The sequence below is a fragment of the Culex quinquefasciatus genome, chromosome 2 (genome assembly GCF_015732765.1).
Source record: "Culex quinquefasciatus strain JHB chromosome 2, VPISU_Cqui_1.0_pri_paternal, whole genome shotgun sequence".
Classification (NCBI taxonomy): domain Eukaryota; kingdom Metazoa; phylum Arthropoda; class Insecta; order Diptera; family Culicidae; genus Culex; species Culex quinquefasciatus.
In genome coordinates, this window is record NC_051862.1 from 187,836,183 (window position 1) to 187,859,423 (window position 23,241).

The following is a 23,241-nucleotide window of genomic DNA, read 5'->3' on the forward strand; positions in this document are numbered from 1 at the left end:
AACGACGTCCTTCGAGAGTCTTTCCCCTGCTGTCCAGTTTCCGTACTATTTCGGCCCAAACCCAGCACGATGGTGAAAATTTATAGTCTGCCAAAATGGCCCTTCGATTCTCTCACCCACACACACACAGACACCCTACAGTTCGATGGAAAATTGATAACCTTTCATTTCAGCCTTTTAACCTGTCTGCCAGTCGATTTCGGGGCCCCGGCGATGGTCAAACCTGGCCAAGGTCCGGGACCGGGGTGTTGCTGCAGCTGGGATTTTCACTTTCAACGGACTAATGAAAGAGCTTTTCATGCTTTTTGGTTCTGGTCTGGCCGGTCGGTTGGCCGACTGGTTTGAAGTAGTGGCCGGTCCGAGCTATTCAAAATGAATGAGATTGAATCATTTCGATACGGTTGGGAGTTCGGCTGATTTGGGTATGCCTTTTTTTTAGGATGTTTGATATCAAAATGAACATGATTTTAGCCAATTTTTGTGTTTTTGAGCAAGCTGATAGTTTTCAAATGTTTACATATTTCAATGGAAATTTTGAACAATTTAGCTTTAAAAAATACGACTTCTTCATTACAATGTACCGACTCCCTCTATTCAACAAGGAAACACTAAGCATTTTCCCCGGCACTTCTCTGTCAAACGGTTATAATCGTTTGCACATTTGAAGGAACAATTTCCTCTTTACAAAAAAAAAGAAAAAAAAAACAAAAACCCAACAACTGAAAATCCTTCTTACAAAATTTCACCGCCTGTCGGCTTTTGCATGCAAATGCAGTCGTCAGGATCGCGTTGCAATTGTTGAATGCACTCTTTCTGTTTCTCCGCCCAGAAAACATCCATTCATCGTCAATGGAATGAACAAAGTTGTTTTTTGCTCTCCTGCTGGCATCAGCAAAATACGGCACATGAACGATGTGAGCTGCATGTATTATGAATGATTCTCCCCTCCTCCCACCTCCCGAGCGAGTTTCAAAGCTCAGTTGTGCGAACAGAAGATAATATTGACGAAAAATGGCACATTCCCGGGGAATGACGGTTGAACTCATACCCCCCTCTTGCTCATGAAGGGAGGTTTTACAACGAATGCACAACACTGGACAGATACACGTGTCGCCGTTTGCTCCCTTGAACAAACAGAGGAGTGGGGTATAAAGTTGATAGGAGCTAAATGGTTGACGCAAAGTAAAAAGGGGACGGAATTTTTGGTCACTTAAAGTTTGTTTTAAACTATTTCTCGAAAATTATCTTTTTTAACAAATAAATATATTTTTTATTATTTATCTTGAAAAGGTATTTATTTAATTAGTTTAAATCAGGACTATGGAGTCGGGTAACATTTGAAACGACTCTAACTCCGACTCCGTATCCGGCTTCTGAACGTTCAACATCTCCGCCTACAACTTCGACTCTGGAATTTGGAGATTTAGCGAATCCAACTTCAATTTGCCAAAATTACCCGACTCCACCGACTCCAACTTCAACAACAAATCCACCTTGACATGATGAAAATTAGCCAACTTAGACTTTTGAAGGATTTGTCGACTCCGAATCTGATCACAGTTCCTTAATAGTGACCATCCACTCCCTAAATTTTAATGATTTTTTTTTTCTTAATGTTTGAGAGGTCATCAGGCTAAATCTTGATCTTCGAAAATATTTATTTTATTTAGATATTTTTTTTTGTGTTCCAATACCTGAGCTATTCTTCACAAAATTGAGCAATTTAATCTCCTTTTATGTTTGTGGGGTCTTCGCTATAACCAAAGATATTTTTTGCATCGTTGGTTTGCCTACACAAAATTCCATACAGTTTTAGCAGCTATCCATAAAAATGGTGTGAACATAATTGGAAATCACAAAAAAAAAATTGAATTCCCGAATTCCATATTTGAACATTTTCGTTTTTTTTTTCTATGCTTATAAAAACTTCACTTTTAAGTAACTTTTGTGCCACAGAGAAATATGAATTGACTTTTTTAAGCCATGTTATGATTTAAAAAAAATATGCAGAATCCACTTTAAGCAACTACATGGTGAAACTTCTTTTCTATCCAAATCCAAATTGATGCTATAAAGTTGAACTTTCAAGCACTCGTAATAAAACATATAACTTTTTTTAAGTATAATTTTGGATGGATTTAAATGGTGAACTGACTAAACACATGGACGTTAGATTTGCTGATTTGCAATTGAAAAGTTCCGTCAGTGGGGGTGACATTGGGTCTGGGGGGTGAGATTGGGTCAAAGTGATTTTTTACGGATTTCACCATTTCTCAGATTCTTTTCAATTAAACTGAATTCTGTTAAAAGGGTTGTGTAGGGGACATCTTAAGATGACTTCGCTGAAAAAATCTCGTTCCTAGAGCAAATCCTGTTATTTTGACAGCTGTCTAAAGTTGAGGTACGTTTTTGGCCAAAAATGACCTCTTAAAAAATCATTTTTCTAAAAATTTTGTTGGGATTGCTCAAAAACTACCCAACTGTTTGAAAATCTCCACTTCAAACATTGTAGCATGTCAATACGATTCCCTCGAACAAGAAACACTGTTGCATGACTTGGTTTTACCATATCGTTGTATTTGAGCATCATTTTAGTTTCATTTGACCCAATGTCACCCCCTCTAAGGGGTGAGATTGGGTCAATTTTCAAACTATTGGCATTTAAGGTAGTGTTCATCGAAATCCACCATATTTTGGGAAAATGTTAGTAAACTATCTAAGAACAAATCTACGTTGGAAGATTTTCGATGTTATTTAAATTGTTTTTGTTATTAAGTAATTACGAGAGGTGTATCGATTTTTGACCCATAGTCACCCCCACTGACGGTTCTCAAACATTTTTTTAAAAGTAAACTTTTTCGTTTTCGTTTTCGAATTACAGCCTCGAAAGTTCTCTAATACCTTTTGAGGAAAAATCATCAATTTTTGGAATTTTAGAAGATAGAGTCCTGAATTGTATATTTCCATTTTTTTTTCAGACTGAGGCAATTTTTAAAAAATCTGACATTTTTTTTTAAAAATATTTTTTTTTATTTTTTGAATTAAGACTATTATTACAAAGGGCGGATTTTGCGACATTTTGGAAAGAAAGATTTTAAATAATTAAAATATAAAAAAAACCTAAATGATTTTTTGAAATTGAAAATCGAGCAAGCCAAATCCAAAAACAAAAGTTGAATCCATTCTGGAATGGGTCACTCTGGCAACAAATTTTCATTCATTCAAATATTCTTTCAAAATTCAACTAAAAAATAATTGGTTTTTATTGCCGAATTTTTGTTATACATAATAAAAAAAACACAATCAAAACATGGCAAGTACAGTCATCCCACATATTCGGAACACCCACAAATTCGAAAAAAACACTTTTATGATAATTTGTCAATAGCATACCAAAAGTAGCTTTTCTGTCGACCTTACTATTTTTAGAACCTTCATTAGGACATTATCTTGCTATTTCACTAGTAAAAGTAGAACTTTTTGAACAAAAAACTTCATTCCAAGACTATTTTGTCCAGAGCAGCAAAACACTGCTTCCAAATGGCCTGTTTCATAATTGTGGGATGTTATTGTGCCTCCCACAATTGTGGAACACCTGAATTTAACTGATATTTTCACAAAAAAAATATCAAACCATGTATAAAACATCACTATGCTTGAGTTTCATTGGTTTCAGTGTGTGAAGTCATTATTTGGTAATAAATATGTACTCCTGGAGAGATCCAAAGTTTGTTTACATTCGTAAGAAAAAAGTATTCCGAATTTGTGGATTTCAAGGGTCAAAGTAATTCTTCAAAAACTTCATATAAAAGTAAAAATTTGCAGATGTTCGATACAGCATTCGAAAGATCGCAAGAAAAGCTTTCAAATGAAGGTAAAAGCGAATCATTAAGTTCAATTACCGATTTGCTATTTGGCCGATCTGGAAACCGTTCCGAATATGTGGGATGACTGTATTTTCCGCTGAAAAAGAAATCATGAATCGATCTATTTTTTTAATAAAAAAAAATGGACAAAAAGTTATTTAACATCGATTTTCCAAGTGTTTGAACCCTAGCCGTATGAACTCTGGACGATATTTTGTTCTTCAACACAAGCAAAATTAATAAAATCAAAATTAATAATATTATTTAATATTAATAATATTTATTATCAACACATGGGAAAATCACATAAACTTGTTAAACTACCAAACTAGAAAATTTGGTTAGTGGGCTTCGATAATTTTTTTTTAAGTTCTTACACACATAAGAAGAAAGGCCATTAAATCATGCTTCACGGAAACTTTTGAGTGAGAATTCGTCGATCTACTTTTTATATCTAATAACCCTTACTTTTCATGTTAAATTAGTAATTATTGTTTTAACAATAAGGATAACCTAAAAGCCAAAGATTTCAATTAATTGTCAGAAATGTGCAAATAAGCAAATAACTAAAAAGTGTCAGGACAAATAATAAAATTACAAAATAGGAAAGAATAATGATATGATGTTATACAACAGCACCATTTCCCACAAAAAAAAAAAAAAAATGAGGGTAAAACTTGTTCACAATTACTGAACTACTAAATTTGAGGTTGAAAGTAAAATAAACACGTTTTTTTTAACGAATCTCTGATCTTTTCTACACAATATTTTTCATCCGAAATCAGTAGTTCAAATATCTGGATCGGTAAATTATCTGTCAATGAACAACATTTTACTGAAATTCTATGAAAAGTTGATCAATTATGAACGTTGAAGGGGAAATTCTCGCATGTTTGGCAAGTTAAACACCCGCTCCTAACTCCATACAATTAGCTGATTTTTAATTATTTAAACAACTGATTTTGCAAAACTTTTGATAAAAACTTGCTTGCTTACTTTTTATTGAGCTATTCATCACTCTATTTAAGTTGAAATTGCTTCAAATGAGCTGTAATTGAATGTCAAAATGCTTTTATGCCAACATTAGAGGCACAATGGAATTAGATGCTGTTCCCCCAACTGATTTTTTTTCAATTTATTGAGCTGTTCCGGTAAAATATTCGAGAATGGTATGAAAATCTTTTTAAACCTACGTTCTTGTTTGTTTAAAGCAATATTTCTGTTATGAAATCCATTTAATATATAAAAAAAAACATTACACACATCTAAAGAGATCAATATTATTTTATGAAAGCACATTTTTTTTCGGGATGATATCCTAGCGCTTTGCGATGTTCTACAAAGTTGTTCTCCGGATCAAAACCTATAAGAAATCTAGGAACAGGAAAATTTGATAGGGTTTCAAATCAAAACTGAAGCAACTAAACCTTAACCAAATGAGCTCAAATTGTCAGGCTAGCTTCTGGGCTCATCGCTTTATATTTACTTATTCTTATTTGAAAAAAAAGTGAGTCACTAATGCTTCTTTTTATTAAATTGGGATTGTAATATTTTCTTAAATTGTTGCATGTGCGTATTTAAAAGTTGTTGTATTTATATGTTTTTATGCTTGAACACACGAATTACCAACTTACTCATAGAATAATGCATTATTAACTTTTTTCACAAGCAAAAATGAAAGAATAAAAAAGTGAGGGACCTTTTTCCCAATTTTGCAACATCACTCCATTTCATGGTGCCGGTGACAGTGTCACATGTAGTAAATTAAATAGTCCTGCGTTGGTTTTTAACGACCTCATCCCAGCAGTCCCCCCCCTTTTTCCTGTCAACATCCCTTTGCCCCAACCTAGATGATAGCAAATGAATATGAGTAACTGGTCGCGGTCCCGGGTCCGTTTTCGCGTGTGGTCAGTCATCATCATCCATGAGCCGTGGACGCCTGGACGTATGTAGATTTCGCAGTTAGTTACATCGTCATCATCGTCGTCGTCCCTTTTGCCACCCATAAAACCCTTTCATACAGAGTCATTGGAGTGGCAAATGGAGCTTTGGACTTTTTTTTGCTGGCCAAAGTTGGTGAAAAGCAGTTTTTCGGGTGGCGGGGAATTCAAGCTGAAAAGGACTCAAATCCCCGTTATCAACGCCAGAACATGTCGTCGGGGACTGCCGGCCTGTTCTGTGCTGGAGTTGGTGGTGATGGTTCTAAATCGAGTCAAAGTTGACCGGTCAAATGGTCCCTCGGTTAACACACACACACTCTGCCCTCAACTCCGGGGACATGTTTCATTTGTTTGCACTTTTATTTTATGCGACTTTTAATTTGATTACATTTTTAAGGGTTGAGTTTTAACCGAAAAGGGTAATGTTTGAACAATGAAACGAAAAGGGGGTTCGGTTGCTTTTTGTTTGTGTTAAGTCATGTGAGGTTGGACGGGGATTGAACTTTGGGCATGATTTCGGCGTTTTTCATGAGTGCCAAAGAGGTAAAATATTATTTTGATTTGGAAATCCTTGTAAAAAATAAGATTTTTGTAAAATTACATGAAATCTTTTATGATAAAATATCATTACTGCTCTTTTATAAAGATGAAAACAGTACCCACCAAAAAAGAGTCTTTTACAATGTAAACGCTCCATAGCATGTGTTTGGAGTGGTTTTCCCACCGTATTGTATTGTCACCGTCACTTTACCTTTTTTTCCTCCCAGTCCCAGTTGCACCTTAAGTTCCACTAAAGTGACACCGAAACCACACGCACATACAAAGCAACACCCACACACGTGATTGTGACAAGCGTTGTGCAATTTTCCTGAAAGCACTTCTCTTCTTGTTACCAACTTTCAACCCTTCTAGCAGAGGTAAGCTTAATGTTGTGCAAGTTTTGTAACCACCCACCAGAGTGACTCTGCCAGTTCAGGTTTAATCTTTCGCGAGGTAAATTTAATTTATTTGACAATGGCTGGTGCGCGGGTGTTGGTGACACCTTACTTACGGTTGGACGGGGCAAGGAGGGGGGAGAGGGTGCTTGTAATAACCGTTGTACATTTTATTAATCCTTTACACTCACGGTGTGTGTTATGACGGTTAATATTACCCCCGAGAAAGGGTTGCTCGTTTGCAGATGAGAAAGTTTTTCGGGGTTAGGAAGGAAGGTGTTTGCCATTTTCCCACACAAAAGGTAAAGGATCGGGATTACGTAATAAGTTTAACTTGTTGTGATGAAAAGATTAAAAAGTATATTTATTTCAAGTTTAATTATAAAATCAATTTTAGAATGAGATGTCCACATAAGTTTTTGCACAAAAGTCTTTTTTAATCTAACAGACGTCAAAAAAAAATGTCAAGTGCTTTCATTCTAGCTAAGTTTACTCATCCCAGAAATTACAGTCGACCTTCTCCCTTCAATTCTCTTGCTTGACAAACCTCTTGCTTGACGATCCCTTGGATTATTTATGCTTTGAGGTGGAGCCATCAATCATTTACTAAGAAAAATTATCATCACTCTGAAATGCTCTGTATCCAGAACATTTTTTTAATTTATATGATTTTGTAATGCAATCACTGACCTCCTGATTGTTGTTGTTGTCTTCCTGAAATAAAAAAAAAATAAAAAATAATCAAATTACTGGCCAAGCACTGAAAAAAAACCAATTCTCGAAATCGTGCCTTAAATTCACGAATGCGAGAACCACGAAGGAATATATTCACGTTTATAGAGAGAAAAAAATTTAATTGATTTTTTCTGTGCTTTGTCAACATTTCAATGGATTTAAAATACAATCATTAATTACTTATTTTTTTGAGTACTGACGAACTTTTTTTTGTGAGAAAAAAAAATTGTAATTTCATAAAAAGTTCAAAACAATTTTTAAAAATTTGATATTCTTTGAAAAAATATTTTTTCTTCCTGATTTTTCGGAATAATTTTGAGAAGGGGCGACATAAACATTGAACTATATTTGCAACGGCCTAATTCAAGTTTTTCTTTTTTTACGTTTTTCAAAAAATTTTTTGATCGCAAAACACTAAATTTTGTTATACCTCTTTGATTTTTTTTCATATGGGTAATTCTCTACCAACTCACACGAAATCGGGAAAAGTTGCCCCGACCCCTCTTCGATTTGCGTGAAACTTTGTCCTAAGGGGTAACTTTTGTCCCTGATCACGAATTCGAGGTCCGTTTTTTGATATCTCGTGACGGAGGGGCGGTACGACCCCTTCCATTTTTGAACATGCGAAAAAAGAGGTGTTTTTCAATAATTTGCAGCCTGAAACGGTGATGAGATAGAAATTTGGTGTCAAAGGGACTTTTATGTAAAATTAGACGCCCGATTTGATGGCGTACTCAGAATTCCGAAAAAACGTATTTTTCATCGAAAAAAACACTAAAAAAGTTTTAAAAATTCTCCCATTTTCCGTTACTCGACTGTAAAAAATTTTGGAACATGTCATTTTATGGGAAATTTAATGTACTTTTCGAATCTACATTGTCCCAGAAGGGTCATTTTTTCATTTAGAACAAAATTTTTTATTTTAAAATTTCGTGTTTTTTCTAACTTTGCAGGGTTGTTTTTTAGAGTGTAACAATGTTGTACAAAGTTGTAGAGCAGACAATTACAAAAATTTTGATATATAGACATAAGGGGTTTGCTTATAAACATCACAAGTTATCGCGATTTTACGAAAAAAAGTTTTGAAAAAGTTACTTTTTGCGTTTCTCTTTGTTTCGTCGTCCGTGTCTGTCGCGGGTGACCATGAACGGCCATGATCGATGACGACCAACTTTTTTAAAACTTTTTTTCGTAAAATCGTGATAACTTGTGATGTTTATAAGCAAACCCCTTATGTATATATATCAAAAATTTTGTAATTGTCTGCTCTACAACTTTGTAGAACATTGTTACACTCTAAAAAATAACCCTGCAAAGTTAGAAAAACACGAAATTTTAAAATGAAAAATTTTGTTCTAAATGAAAAAATGACCCTTCTGGGACAATGTAGATTCGAAAAGTACATTAAATTTCCCATAAAATGACATGTTCCAAAATTTTTTACAGTCGAGTAACGGAAAATGGGAGAATTTTTAAAAATTTTTAGTGTTTTTTTCGATGAAAAATACGTTTTTTCGGAATTCTGAGTACGCCATCAAATCGGGCGTCTAATTTTACATAAAAGTCCCTTTGACACCAAATTTCTATCTCATCACCGTTTCAGGCTGCAAATTATTGAAAACACCTCTTTCGCATGTTCAAAAATGGAAGGTCGTACCGCCCTCCGTCACGAGATATCAAAAAACGGACCTCGAATTCGTGATCAGGGACAAAAGTTACCCCTTAGGACAAAGTTTCATGCAAATCGAAGAGGGGTCGGGGCAACTGCTGTGTGAGTTGGCGGAGAATTACCCATATGTTTTAGTAGATATATCAGGGGCAATATAGATATAGAATCTTACTACAGGCAGCATGACCGCAACAATCATCAGAGGGCTTTTGTTAATTTGATTTGGTTAACCGCGGTGGATTTTCTTGAAATAATTCGAACTGTCAAAAATCCACCAAAGCATCTACCACATTAAAAAAAATCTACCACATTGATCGCACAAAAATCTGTGGTAGAAAAGTATCCACCGGTAGATGCTTGGGTGAATTTTTGACAGTTCGAATTATTTCAAGAAAATCCACCGCGGTTAACCAAATCAAATTAACAAAAGCCCTCAGCTGTCAATTACGGCACCAGAACAAAAAGGAACTGTCATCAAAGCCAGAACAAAAGAACAGCTGTTCATTACGGAACCAAAACAAATCAACTGCGCACTGTAAAAAAGTACAAAAACTTCTGGCATGAAATGGAAAGAAACTAATATTATACCGCAATTTAAGTTTAAATGGTAGTTTATGTTTTTTAGGTGATTTTTCACAATTTATGTGCAAAATAAACTACTAAAGTTGGGATCCTTAACTCCTAAGCCCCCAAGCACGACATCTGAGGGCTTTTGTTAATTTGATTTGGTAAACCGCGGTGCATTTTCTTGAAATAATTCGAACTGTCAAAAATCCACCAAAGCATCTACCACATTGATCGCACAAAAATCTGTGGTAGAAAAGTATCCACCGGTAGATGCTTTGGTGGATTTTTGACAGTTCGAATTATTTCAAGAAAATCCACCGCGGTTAACCAAATCAAATTAACAAAAGCCCTCTGGTCAATAACTTCATTTACAATTATACTTTTATCTCATGAAACATTTCATTAAAGTATATAAAGTACTGTGTATTTTTTCTTTTACTACGGTAAATCAGAATTCATGTTATGACAAAAAATATATATAAATAAAAAAATATTTTTGTTTTTACTGTGCGCATTTTGCGCGTGATATTAATCTCAACACCCAAGATGGCTGCTTTTAGCATCCCCCTGAGTAACGATGCCAGGTTATTTTATGGGAGATCTGTATTTTCTTAAAAATAAATCTGTATTTTATCTGTATCATGTCCCATTCGAAGCCACAGAACATTTTTTTTTAATTTTAGCAGCAGATTTAAGCTTTTTAATCATATTAAAGCATAATTCAAATACAGTACTTGTTCGGTAACTGGGCTGAGAACGTAGCCCAAACAAAAAACAACGAGGGGACCACCGATACTTAGTACTTTCCTGATGAAATATAAAAATAAATATTATTCTAATTTATTTACAATGCTTACTTTACATATTTCTTAAATTGTGACTTGAAATAAAAAAAAAGTTTGGAAAAGGTTTATTTATTTATTGAACATTATTTTTTTGCATCCATTAACCCCTCGGCCATTTCGGTTTGTTTTGGTTTTTTGACGGTTGTCTGCTTTTTAACTGGGCTACGGCCCAGTTATCGAGTGCCCAGTTAAAAAGCAGCCCAGTTAAACAACGCCCAGTTGGTCAGATCGACAATGTCCAAAAAGCAAATTGTAGAGAATTTTTCCAGCTTTTTGAATATATTTCTTTCAAAGATGAACAAGAAAGGATACTTGCCTACAATTTCGCATTTTTTTAGATTGTTTTTTAAAAATTTGGATGAAAAAAATGGACTGTGGATATTCATAAATCTGAATCTTGAGAAGGAATTTTCTGATCGATTTGGTATCTACAGAAATGTTTTAGGTGTTGAAAATATCTTTTCAGAATAGAATAGGACTTTTCAGAAAAAAATAGGTATCCGGATTTTTTTCTTCTGATTTTTTCATTTGATGTTCATTGCGTAAATTTCATTTAACAAAATACTAATTTCATAACTTAAGATTTTTTTTTTGCGAAAGAGTGCAAAAACTGCTGACAGAAAAATCAGGAGTGAAGTTTTTTTAATTTTTAAGACATTAAGAAAAATTGTTTGTCATAATATAAGAACTTTTATAAGAGGCTGTATCTCAGCGACCAGCAGTTGGATCAACAAAGAAGAAAAGTGAATTTTACATATTTTTTTTTCCTTAAAAGATCCAATCATAACCTATTTTTGCCCAACACACCAAATCGACCAATGTTTGGAATTTCCAAGATACAGTTTTTTGTATGACCAGCTCCTAAAATTGTATGGCAATGCGTGGACAATACATTAGTCTTAAAAAAATACACTTAAAAACCTATCACAAAAAATAGCGAATTACTGTAAAGCTTAATCTCTCCAATAAAATAAATGAGATGGCTATAGAAATAAATGAAGTAAAGTTTGTTTCATTATGTTGAGTTGTGAAATTTGTTTAGAATTAAGCTAGTTTAAATGTTTGTTTTGTTTACTACACCTATATTCTTGACGCTGGCCCTTTGTGCCTACCGCGATGTTTTGGGGAGTGCCTCTTGAGATTTTTGCTGATTGTTTTACATTTTTTATTCTTGATAATATTTTTGATAAAATAGACGCAAATTTAGACTTGCAAGATTGTGGTGAGTCACATTTATGACATTTTCGATAATGGGTGATCCTTTATTTGCATCGCCTACTTTGCGACGATAGAGGCTGGAGGTTGTTTTGGCAAGTATGTATGTGGTGCGCGAGGTCGTTCATCACGCTGAACTTTGCGAGTGTATGAGTGAGTGAGTGCATTTTGTTGTGTTCGTCCTCTTCGTCTGATCCACGTTGCAGTGGTGCCATACAGTGCAATGCAATGCACATGGGGAGTGTTCTTTTATTACGTAATGCAAAATTTAGAATTTTTGACCTCTTCTATCATCCCTTCGTAATTTATAATTTGTAATTTTTAGCGCGCGTTTTTGATTTTTTTTTTTAATTCGATTTAGCGGGACCTCGCGATTACTCTACATCGCATTTTTCGAAGCCTTTTATTCGATATTTTATGAGGGAGGATTGGTGTGCGTTGCAGTTGAAGAGTCGCGCGTGTTCGGTTGCTGGTCAAAATTCGCGATTTTTGCTCGAATTTCGAGAGTTTGGTTTGCAATGGTGGTGTCAGTCGATCGGTGCATATAGGTTCTTCGTGGAAGTGGTGGAGTTCGTTGGTTTTCCCGGTTAATTTGTGCTTTTCGCGATGTTTTTCCTGCGGTCGGTGGTGCATTTTTTCTCGCAAGCGTTGACGGAAGAGGGATCTGTTTAATAGTGTTGGTGTAATGGGAATCGAATTGTTCAACTTGCATACAAGTTTTGCGTGTGTGGTTGTGTTAGTCAGACGATGACCGTTTGGGTTTGACAGATTGGGTGTGAGTGTATTAGTAGTGTGTAACATAAAATTCGTTCGTTTTTTTGTGGTGATTATCGTGGGGCAACCGAGATTATGCTGAAAAAGCGGGCTTCTGAAGAGTAGAGAGCAGATCCACTGCTTGCTTTCCCCGCTTTCCCCGGGTTGAGAAGAGAGGGATAGTGAGTGCCTCTTACGGCGCGCGCCGTTTTGGTCGTATTGGTGTGCAGTGATTGGGGTGGCCGAAGTGGACTGCAGTTAGCAACTGCAACTGCGTTGCTAGCAGCACGAGAAGGATGCGGCTGATCAGCGAGAGGGTGGGAGGTGCTGGACGGCGATTCTGTGCCACCCCGTCGCTCGGTGGGGTGGAGCGGCAGCGATCGAGAGACAACTACATGCTAGGCCGTGACCCGGGTGAGAGCGTTCTGTTTTATGTTGTGTTTGTGTTTGTGGCAGGAAGAGGGATGTTAGCCGTTTTGTATGTATGTATCTTATATTTTACATATTTTTCCCCACTTTCCCTTTTCTTTTTCTTCTTTCCTTCTTTCAAGTCGCGTAAAAAATAATATACCGGTCGTTAAACGAGAATGTCTAACTCGAGTTCATGCGTCGTTTTTATGGATTCGTTCTCCTCTTACTCTGATCTTATTTTTCCGATAATTATAAATATAACGTAAAAGATATAACTACCTATAACGACTTCGGCTTAAAAATGCACCATTCGTGATAGTGTCACTTTGTTAATAACTGCTCGAAACAAAAACTTTCAGTTACTATTTTTCGCAATTCTGTCGGTCTCGTAGATTACTATTTTCGGATCATTTCGTCATAAAATCCTGCAACACGATAAAATCATTGCAAACCTCACTATAAAGTTTTGATATGTATAAATCATTTGGAAACCACAGAAAATACAATTTAATATATTTCTTAAATAGTAAAAGGAGGAGCCCTTCTCACAGCGTCGTTGCTCGGAAGGCACGCCGACGGGGGATTGAATGATAATTTGGCGCCGCGTTCGAATTAAAACTATTTCTAAATCAATGATTGTGTATCTTTCCGCAGCCGGCTGCCTAAGATTTTTAAAATTTCAACAGATAAACAAATTGCTTATGGTCGCATCACCTACCACAGTGAATCCTGACCTCATACCCATCTTACTAACCCCTCAAAACTCATGTGATACTTTGTCGGAGACGCAGTCGATTTGGCGGTCCCATCACTCAAGTATCGGACTAACATTCCCATCCACTTCCCCGTGTCTTACCACTGGTCGTGGCCGGCGTCGGTATTGATCAGCATGATAGGGACCTTTGAAAATTGCGAAGGGGTGATGATTGGTTCCTACTTTTCATCTGTGGTCCACGGAGCAATTTTTGGGGGTCCTGGTCAATAACGAAGTAGCAGCTACGGGTAGACACCAATGCTATGCTATGCTATGCTATGCTAGTTTAAATGTTTGTTTTGTTTCTGGATTAATTTTTTTTTTCAAGGAATCGATCATAAAAAAATGTAACATCGCCAATAAAGTTTGGTAAAAATAAGAGAAATGCTCAAAAGCAATACTTCATCGTCAGCTGATACAGCCAAACCAAACATCCGCCTGAAAATCCTCAAAATTAATTCTGCACCAGTTCTCGCAGCAAGAAGCCAATTGAATAATCACTGTTCAATAGTTCACCACCCCAACCCCTAATTTGCAGCTCTTTCTCTGTCTCCTTCACTCTTCCTTGCCACGAAGCCCGCTTTATCGTTTCAACTGTTTTCCGAATAAAACCCCATTCAGGCCAACTCGCGCCGGCCGGCTTCCTTTCGCCGTAGATTGCATTATTGGCTTGTCGTTTGTCGAACATTTCGCCGAAAACATGGCAATAATTCACCGCTCGCCGTTCGATTCCTCCCGAGGCAAGAGGCCGCATCCGATCTCGATCTCGCATGTTTCACGCAGCGCTCAAACGGGGGACGATTCCCAAAATTAAAGCTACGATGCCATGACCCAAATTAGTGCAGGCTCTGGTGCACTTTGGGTGGGATTAGGTAGCAGCAGCAGCGACATCAAACATGCAACTTTTTGGGGGTGAATCGCTCACGTTTGCGATGCTGAGTGACAGGGTTGCGAGGGCAGACATGGAAAAACTCACTTCGTCGTTTTAATCTGCTCAAAGTGTTAGTTTTGATCATTTCTTCACGTGAAAGATGCCATCTTTTCAAAGCCAATTTGAGGTATTCAGCGAATTCCCTCGCGATGCTAACTTTTCCACCCCTGATTGCACAAGTCACGAACGAAAACGAAACAACGATTTCCGGAGGTGCAACGAGAGATGATTGCGAATCGATTCACTTCTACAGTGCTCTGCCTGATGTGCGTTCTGCGCCTGGCCACCACTTGAAACTGAACGAACGGAAATGGGATTCCTTGTTATTCTGGCAGCACTGCTGCGCTTACCGTCAACACGGTAAGCCACTCGTTCAAAGTTTGATATGTAGGCTAAACAGTCGAAAAAGAAGAGGAGGTGGGAACGGCCCTCAAGGCATCATGATTCGGGTAAAACTCGGTCAGCAGAACCCCGAGTTCCGGCCTGTAGCGTGCGCAACGGAAATCGAACGACCTGCCTGAGTGTTCTACAGCAAAAAGCTATTCCCAATAAGCAAATGCCCTCGCTTGGTCTCGTGCCAATACCACGCCGTCGTCGTTGTTCAGCCAAACTAGAGGAAAAAAACTTCCGGAAAGTGGCCTCCGGGCGCCCGGATGATGACATGGGAACACAAACTTCTGTCGGGCATGCAGTGCACCACCAGCGGACAGCACACTGGAGAGGGATAAATACGACCATTTCCGGGAGTTTTTGTTGCCGCACTGCTGCCAGCATCGAACGAACTATTGGCGTTAGTTGCGAAATGAGGAGGAACCTGGCGCAACAAAAGCTAATAAAAACCCGCCCGAATCCGGGCAGGAACGACCATTTTCCCCTGGAGATGTTGTTGGTGCAACAACAACCGTTGGTGTAGTGGTGTGATCCGGGTTTGGTATGGAATAAATTTAATTAGAAAAATCAACAGACTAATTTTGGAGCGAGAGACGCTGCTTTTGGGAGCTTGTTGAGAGCAAGCGAAAAGGTACTACAGCTCGAGTATTGGCATTAAGATCCAATCAACAAGCTTGTGGTTTTAGGTTATTCGAATTTCACGTTTTTTTCTGAATAGAATAACAATAACTCGAAGTAATTAAAAAAAAAATGACCGTATATTTAATCTACATTCACTTAATGCTGATGATCTGAGTTTGCCTGAATCCATTCCAGGAAGTGCGTCACACGCACGTACACCGACGGCATTCCGATCGAGCAGCCGGCAGCCGATCCAAACGAAACGATTCCAACCTGCAAAGTTCCACCCTCAGCAACGCTCAACGGACCACCCGAATCTCCGTTGCAAGCCGAGCGACCTCCCGCGCCAGACATGCAGATGTTCTGCGCCTGGATCAGATTCGCGTTGTTGCCCCAACTGGCCAAACAGTCGGCCTGGGTCATGATCGGGTTCGAGGTGAACATCACCACGGCCGAAGTAGCCTGGCTAGCGTCCGAAGTACGTCCAAACCCAGACACGGTTCCGGTCAAACCAGCGAACTGACGGTTGTCACCGTGAGCCGGAATGCGCACCGGCTGCACACGATCGTTGAACGTGATGGGACTGTTCAACCGCACGGTGGCAATGTCGTTACGGATGTTGGTCGGAGTGTACCCGGCGTGGATGTTGATTCCATTAACCCCGAACGCGATTCTCTGCTGAGTTGCCTCGTTGTTGATACGGTTGTGGGCTCCCATGATCGCAGTTCCTCCCATGGCATTCTGGACACAGTGAGCCGCCGTCAGGATGAAGTTGTTGGTCAGGACTGAACCGCCGCAAAGTCCAGTACCACCACCGAACGTACTCAACAGCGCAATCTGGTACGGGAACTGACCCGGCGTAGCCTCCTGGCCGTTGGTGATCCTCCGCTCCGGTTGAAGCTTGCGCAGAAACTGCAACTCCGCCGGCAGCCGAGCCCAGTAGTGGTCAAAGTCCTCGATCGGACGCACCTGTGACCAGTCAATCTCGATCCACTCGGCGCTGGCCACGGCCAGAATGGCAACCAACAGGGCGAATGATTTCATTTTGAATACTGATTTGAAAAAGTTTGCAGCCGACTTTTTATACGTGATTGCAACGCCTTATCAGCGACTGAATTTTGCAAAGTAACCTTATCTATCAAAAGATATTCGGGATTTTTGGCAATCATGGGATTTCACGTTTCTAGCTAGGTGCTCAGTCACTCACATTTCTCTAGGTTACAATCTTTTGCATAAGGAAAAGCCAAATCAGTATTGATGACCCGGTAAATCCAGCTGGTTGAATGTAAACAAAACATACCGTAAACATTCAGTGCACGGAATCACTGTAGATTTAGGGCAATCGATAAGAAGCAATTACGGGGCTTTTGATACAACTGGCGGTCATTGCCGCAGAAGCTGATATAAGAACTGATAATCTTGTTTAATTTTAGGATATTTTCATCTGTCACTTTGCAAATGCAGTTCAAATTGTTCAAAAATCGTGAAAATAGCGGCAGTGTTTCTTTTTCATAACTTATTTGAATCATTAAAAGAATAACTGTCTCATTCTTATTCTCATTTTGAGTTAAAATTATTAAATTAACATATTCTGTATTGTTCCATATGATCTTTTCAATATAATAATTGAAAATTGATATCGATACTTTAAACAGAAATAAGGATTAATAATTTAAATTAATGAAATTCAAAAAAAAATACAATAGAAAAAAAAGTTATTATTTGAGTGCATAATTGACAAAGGGAGCGCGTGGTCGTAAAAAATATTCGGAGTGAAAAATGATTTTTTTTGTGTGCCTTTTGTTTCGCATTTTTGTCGTGTATTGTGTGCTGCGAGGAGAAAATTACCCTCTGAAAATGCAGCGTCATCAGTGCATAATTGACAAAGGGAGCGCGTGGTCGTAAAAAATATTCAGAGTGAAAAGTGTTTTTTTTTTTTGTGTGCCTTTTGTTTCGCATTTTTGTCGTGTATTGTGTGCTGCGAGGAGAAAATTACCCTCTGAAAATGCAGCGTCATCAGTGCATAATTGACAAAGGAGCGCGTGGTCGTAAAAATATTCGGAGTGAAAATGATTTTTTGTGTGCCTTTTGTTTCGCATTTTTGTCGTGTATTGTGTGCTGCGAGGAGAAAATTACCCTCTGAAAATGCAGCGTCATCAGTGCATAATTGACAAAGGGAGCGCGTGGTCGTAAAAAATATTCAGAGTGAAAAGTGTTTTTTTTTTTTGTGTGCCTTTTGTTTCGCATTTTTGTCGTGTATTGTGTGCTGCGAGGAGAAAATTACCCTCTGAAAATGCAGCGTCATCAGTGCATAATTGACAAAGGGAGCGCGTGGTCGTAAAAAATATTCGGAGCGAAAAGTGATTTTTTTGTGCCTTTTGTTTCGCATTTTGTCGTGTATTGTGTGCTGCGAGGAGAAGATTGCCCTCTGAAAATGCAGCGTCATCAGTGCATAATTGACAAAGGGCGCGTGGTCGTAAAAAATGTTCGGAGTGAAAAGTGATTTTTGTGTGCCTTTGTTTCGCATTTTGTCGTGTATTGTGTGCTGCGAGGAGAAAATTACCCTCTGAAAATGCAGCGTCATCAGTGCATAATTGACAAAGGGAGCGCGTGGTCGTAAAAAATATTCGGAGCGAAAAGTGATTTTTTTGTGCCTTTTGTTTCGCATTTTGTCGTGTATTGTGTGCTGCGAGGAGAAGATTGCCCTCTGAAAATGCAGCGTCATCAGTGCATAATTGACAAAGGAGCGCGTGGTCGTAAAAATGTTCGGAGTGAAAAGTGATTTTTGTGTGCCTTTTGTTTCGCATTTTGTCGTGTATTGTGTGCTGCGAGGAGAAGATTGCCCTCTGAAAATGCAGCGTCATCAGTGCATAATTGACAAAGGAGCGCGTGGTCGTAAAAATGTTCGGAGTGAAAAGTGATTTTTTGTGTGCCTTTTGTTTCGCATTTTTGTCGTGTATTGTGTGCTGCGAGGAGAAAATTACCCTCTGAAAATGCAGCGTCATCAGTGCATAATTGACAAAGGGAGCGCGTGGTCGTAAAAAATGTTCGGAGTGAAAAGTGATTTTTTGTGTGCCTTTTGTTTCGCATTTTTGTCGTGTATTGTGTGCTGCGAGGAGAAAATTACCCTCTGAAAATGCAGCGTCATCAGTGCATAATTGACAAAGGGAGCGCGTGGTCGTAAAAAATATTCGGAGTGAAAAATGATTTTTTTTGTGTGCCTTTTGTTTCGCATTTTTGTCGTGTATTGTGTGCTGCGAGGAGAAAATTACCCTCTGAAAATGCAGCGTCATCAGTGCATAATTGACAAAGGGAGCGCGTGGTCGTAAAAAATATTCAGAGTGAAAAGTGTTTTTTTTTTTTTGTGTGTGCCTTTTGTTTCGCATTTTTGTCGTGTATTGTGTGCTGCGAGGAGAAAATTACCCTCTGAAAATGCAGCGTCATCAGTGCATAATTGACAAAGGGAGCGCGTGGTCGTAAAAAATATTCGGAGCGAAAAGTGATTTTTTTTTTGTGCCTTTTGTTTCGCATTTTTGTCGTGTATTGTGTGCTGCGAGGAGAAGATTGCCCTCTGAAAATGCAGCGTCATCAGTGCATAATTGACAAAGGGAGCGCGTGGTCGTAAAAAATGTTCGGAGTGAAAAGTGATTTTTTGTGTGCCTTTTGTTTCGCATTTTTGTCGTGTATTGTGTGCTGCGAGGAGAAAATTACCCTCTGAAAATGCAGCGTCATCAGTGCATAATTGACAAAGGGAGCGCGTGGTCGTAAAAAATATTCGGAGCGAAAAGTGATTTTTTTTTTGTGCCTTTTGTTTCGCATTTTTGTCGTGTATTGTGTGCTGCGAGGAGAAGATTGCCCTCTGAAAATGCAGCGTCATCAGTGCATAATTGACAAAGGGAGCGCGTGGTCGTAAAAAATGTTCGGAGTGAAAAGTGATTTTTTGTGTGCCTTTTGTTTCGCATTTTTGTCGTGTATTGTGTGCTGCGAGGAGAAGATTGCCCTCTGAAAATGCAGCGTCATCAGTGCATAATTGACAAAGGGAGCGCGTGGTCGTAAAAAATATTCGGAGTGAAAAGTGATTTTTTGTGTGCCTTTTGTTTCGCATTTTTGTCGTGTATTGTGTGCTGCGAGGAGAAAATTACCCTCTGAAAATGCAGCGTCATCAGTGCATAATTGACAAAGGAGCGCGTGGTCGTAAAAATATTCGGAGCGAAAAGTGATTTTTTTGTGCCTTTTGTTTCGCATTTTTGTCGTGTATTGTGTGCTGCGAGGAGAAGATTGCCCTCTGAAAATGCAGCGTCATCAGTGCATAATTGACAAAGGGAGCGCGTGGTCGTAAAAAATGTTCGGAGTGAAAAGTGATTTTTTGTGTGCCTTTTGTTTCGCATTTTTGTCGTGTATTGTGTGCTGCGAGGAGAAGATTGCCCTCTGAAAATGCAGCGTCATCAGTGCATAATTGACAAAGGGAGCGCGTGGTCGTAAAAAATATTCGGAGTGAAAAGTGATTTTTTGTGTGCCTTTTGTGTGCCTTTTGTTTCGCATTTTTGTCGTGTATTGTGTGCTGCGAGGAGAAGATTGCCCTCTGAAAATGCAGCGTCATCAGTGCATAATTGACAAAGGGAGCGCGTGGTCGTAAAAAATATTCGGAGTGAAAAGTGATTTTTTGTGTGCCTTTTGTTTCGCATTTTTGTCGTGTATTGTGTGCTGCGAGGAGAAAATTACCCTCTGAAAATGCAGCGTCATCAGTGCATAATTGACAAAGGGAGCGCGTGGTCGTAAAAAATATTCGGAGCGAAAAGTGATTTTTTTGTGCCTTTTGTTTCGCATTTTTGTCGTGTATTGTGTGCTGCGAGGAGAAGATTGCCCTCTGAAAATGCAGCGTCATCAGTGCATAATTGACAAAGGGAGCGCGTGGTCGTAAAAAATGTTCGGAGTGAAAAGTGATTTTTTGTGTGCCTTTTGTTTCGCATTTTTGTCGTGTATTGTGTGCTGCGAGGAGAAAATTACCCTCTGAAAATGCAGCGTCATCAGTGCATAATTGACAAAGGGAGCGCGTGGTCGTAAAAAATGTTCGGAGTGAAAAGTGATTTTTTGTGTGCCTTTTGTTTCGCATTTTTGTCGTGTATTGTGTGCTGCGAGGAGAAGATTGCCCTCTGAAAATGCAGCGTCATCAGTGCATAATTGACAAAGGGAGCGCGTGGTCGTAAAAAATGTTCGGAGTGAAAAGTGATTTTTTGTGTGCCTTTTGTTTCGCATTTTTGTCGTGTATTGTGTGCTGCGAGGAGAAGATTGCCCTCTGAAAATGCAGCGTCATCAGTGCATAATTGACAAAGGGAGCGCGTGGTCGTAAAAAATATTCGGAGTGAAAAGTGATTTTTTGTGTGCCTTTTGTTTCGCATTTTTGTCGTGTATTGTGTGCTGCGAGGAGAAAATTACCCTCTGAAAATGCAGCGTCATCAGTGCATAATTGACAAAGGGAGCGCGTGGTCGTAAAAAATATTCGGAGCGAAAAGTGATTTTTTTTTGTGCCTTTTGTTTCGCATTTTTGTCGTGTATTGTGTGCTGCGAGGAGAAGATTGCCCTCTGAAAATGCAGCGTCATCAGTGCATAATTGACAAAGGGAGCGCGTGGTCGTAAAAAATGTTCGGAGTGAAAAGTGATTTTTTGTGTGCCTTTTGTTTCGCATTTTTGTCGTGTATTGTGTGCTGCGAGGAGAAGATTGCCCTCTGAAAATGCAGCGTCATCAGTGCATAATTGACAAAGGGAGCGCGTGGTCGTAAAAAATATTCGGAGTGAAAAGTGATTTTTTGTGTGCCTTTTGTGTGCCTTTTGTTTCGCATTTTTGTCGTGTATTGTGTGCTGCGAGGAGAAGATTGCCCTCTGAAAATGCAGCGTCATCAGTGCATAATTGACAAAGGAGCGCGTGGTCGTAAAAATATTCGGAGTGAAAAGTGATTTTTTGTGTGCCTTTTGTTTCGCATTTTTGTCGTGTATTGTGTGCTGCGAGGAGAAAATTGCCCTCTGAAAATGCAGCGTCATCAGTGCATAATTGACAAAGGGAGCGCGTGGTCGTAAAAAATATTCGGAGTGAAAAGTGATTTTTTTTGTGTGCCTTTTGTTTCGCATTTTTGTCGTGTATTGTGTGCTGCGAGGAGAAAATTACCCTCTGAAAATGCAGCGTCATCAGTGCATAATTGACAAAGGGAGCGCGTGGTCGTAAAAAATGTTCGGAGCGAAAAGTGATTTTTTTGTGTGCCTTTTGTTTCGCATTTTTGTCGTGTATTGTGTACTGCGAAGAGATTTGAAATTTGCTCGCGTTATCTTAATTGTAGAAACAGTAAAAATATACTGATAAGTCCAGCCCATAGCACTTATGCTCGGTTGGCACGCGTTCGATTAAAAAAACTTTCTAAATCATCACTAATTTATCTTTCCGCAGCCGGCTGCCTAAGATTTAAAAAATTCAACCGATAAACAAAATGCTCATGGTCACATCACTGCCATTCGTGAATCCTGACCTCATACCCATCTACTAACCCCCTCAAAACTCATGTGATACTTTGTCGGAGAAGCAGTCGATTGGGCGGTCTCTATCACTCAAGTATCGGACTAACATTCCCATCCACTTCCCCGTGACTCTACCACTGGTCGTGGCCGGCGCCGGTATTGATCAGCATGATAGGGGCCTTTGAGAAGTTGCGAAGCGAGGAAAGATAGCACCCACTCATCTTCCACGGCTCGTGGATGTAACTTCTGGAGGTCCTGGTCAATAACGGAGTAGCAACTGTGGGTGGGCACCTATGCTTATGCTTATGCTTATGCTTAATAGAAAAAAAAGTTATTATTTAAAATCATCAACCGGGAAAGTTGATGAATTTTTTTTTTTTTTCAAAAAGCGTGTTACACTTCTCGACCCAATCCTGAAACAATTTGTAAAAATAATTAAACTACTTTGTTATCACTTCGATAGTTCCAATTACCTCAAAGAATCTACCATGTTTGTAACTAAAATCTCGTTGTTCCAGCCTCGAATTCGTGTGCACCAGTAATTTTTTTTTTCAACACGACTTATTAAATTTTTAACGTAACAAAATCGAAACGTTCTCGATTTCAAAAACATAGTAGAACAATTCTCTCAGATTTCGGTCATTCGATTTTTTATTTCTGTATTTTTTTAATCCGACTGAAACTTTTTTGGTACCTTCGGTATTCCCAAAGAAGCCATTTTGCATAATTAGTTTGTCCATATAATTTTCCTTATAATTTTGGCAGCTGTTCATACAAAAATGATGTATGAAATTTCAAAAATCTGTATCTTTTGAAGGATTTTTTTTGGTCGATTTGGTGTGTTCGGCAAAGTTGTAGGTATGGATAAGTACTACGCCGAAAAAAATGATGAATGACATCAAATGCCAACTTTTAAGAAATTTCCAGGTTGTGCAAAAAATCTTTGACCGAGTTATACATTTTTTAATCAATACTGATTAAAAAAAACGAAATACTGGTCGCAAAAAAACTTTCAAATTTATTTTTGGATGTAGAATCAAATTTGCAATCAAGTACTGTAGTGAAATTTTGATAAAGTGCACCGTTTTCAAAATAGTTTAAG

General features: G+C 38.5%; 2 protein-coding genes across 3 annotated transcripts in view; one reads left to right on the forward strand and one right to left on the reverse strand.

The window, feature by feature from the left end:
- The window catches only part of LOC6054497 (protein sax-3), a 237,769-nt gene that overhangs the window by 182,094 nt on the left and 32,434 nt on the right, over nt 1-23,241 (forward strand). The gene's annotated exons all lie outside the window — the stretch shown is intronic.
- On the reverse strand, nt 15,753-16,692 carry LOC6043916 (brachyurin). Its single transcript, XM_001861443.2, has one exon. The coding sequence runs from the start codon at nt 16,674-16,676 to the stop codon at nt 15,789-15,791; it is 888 nt and encodes a 295-aa protein (XP_001861478.2). The 5' UTR covers nt 16,677-16,692; the 3' UTR covers nt 15,753-15,788.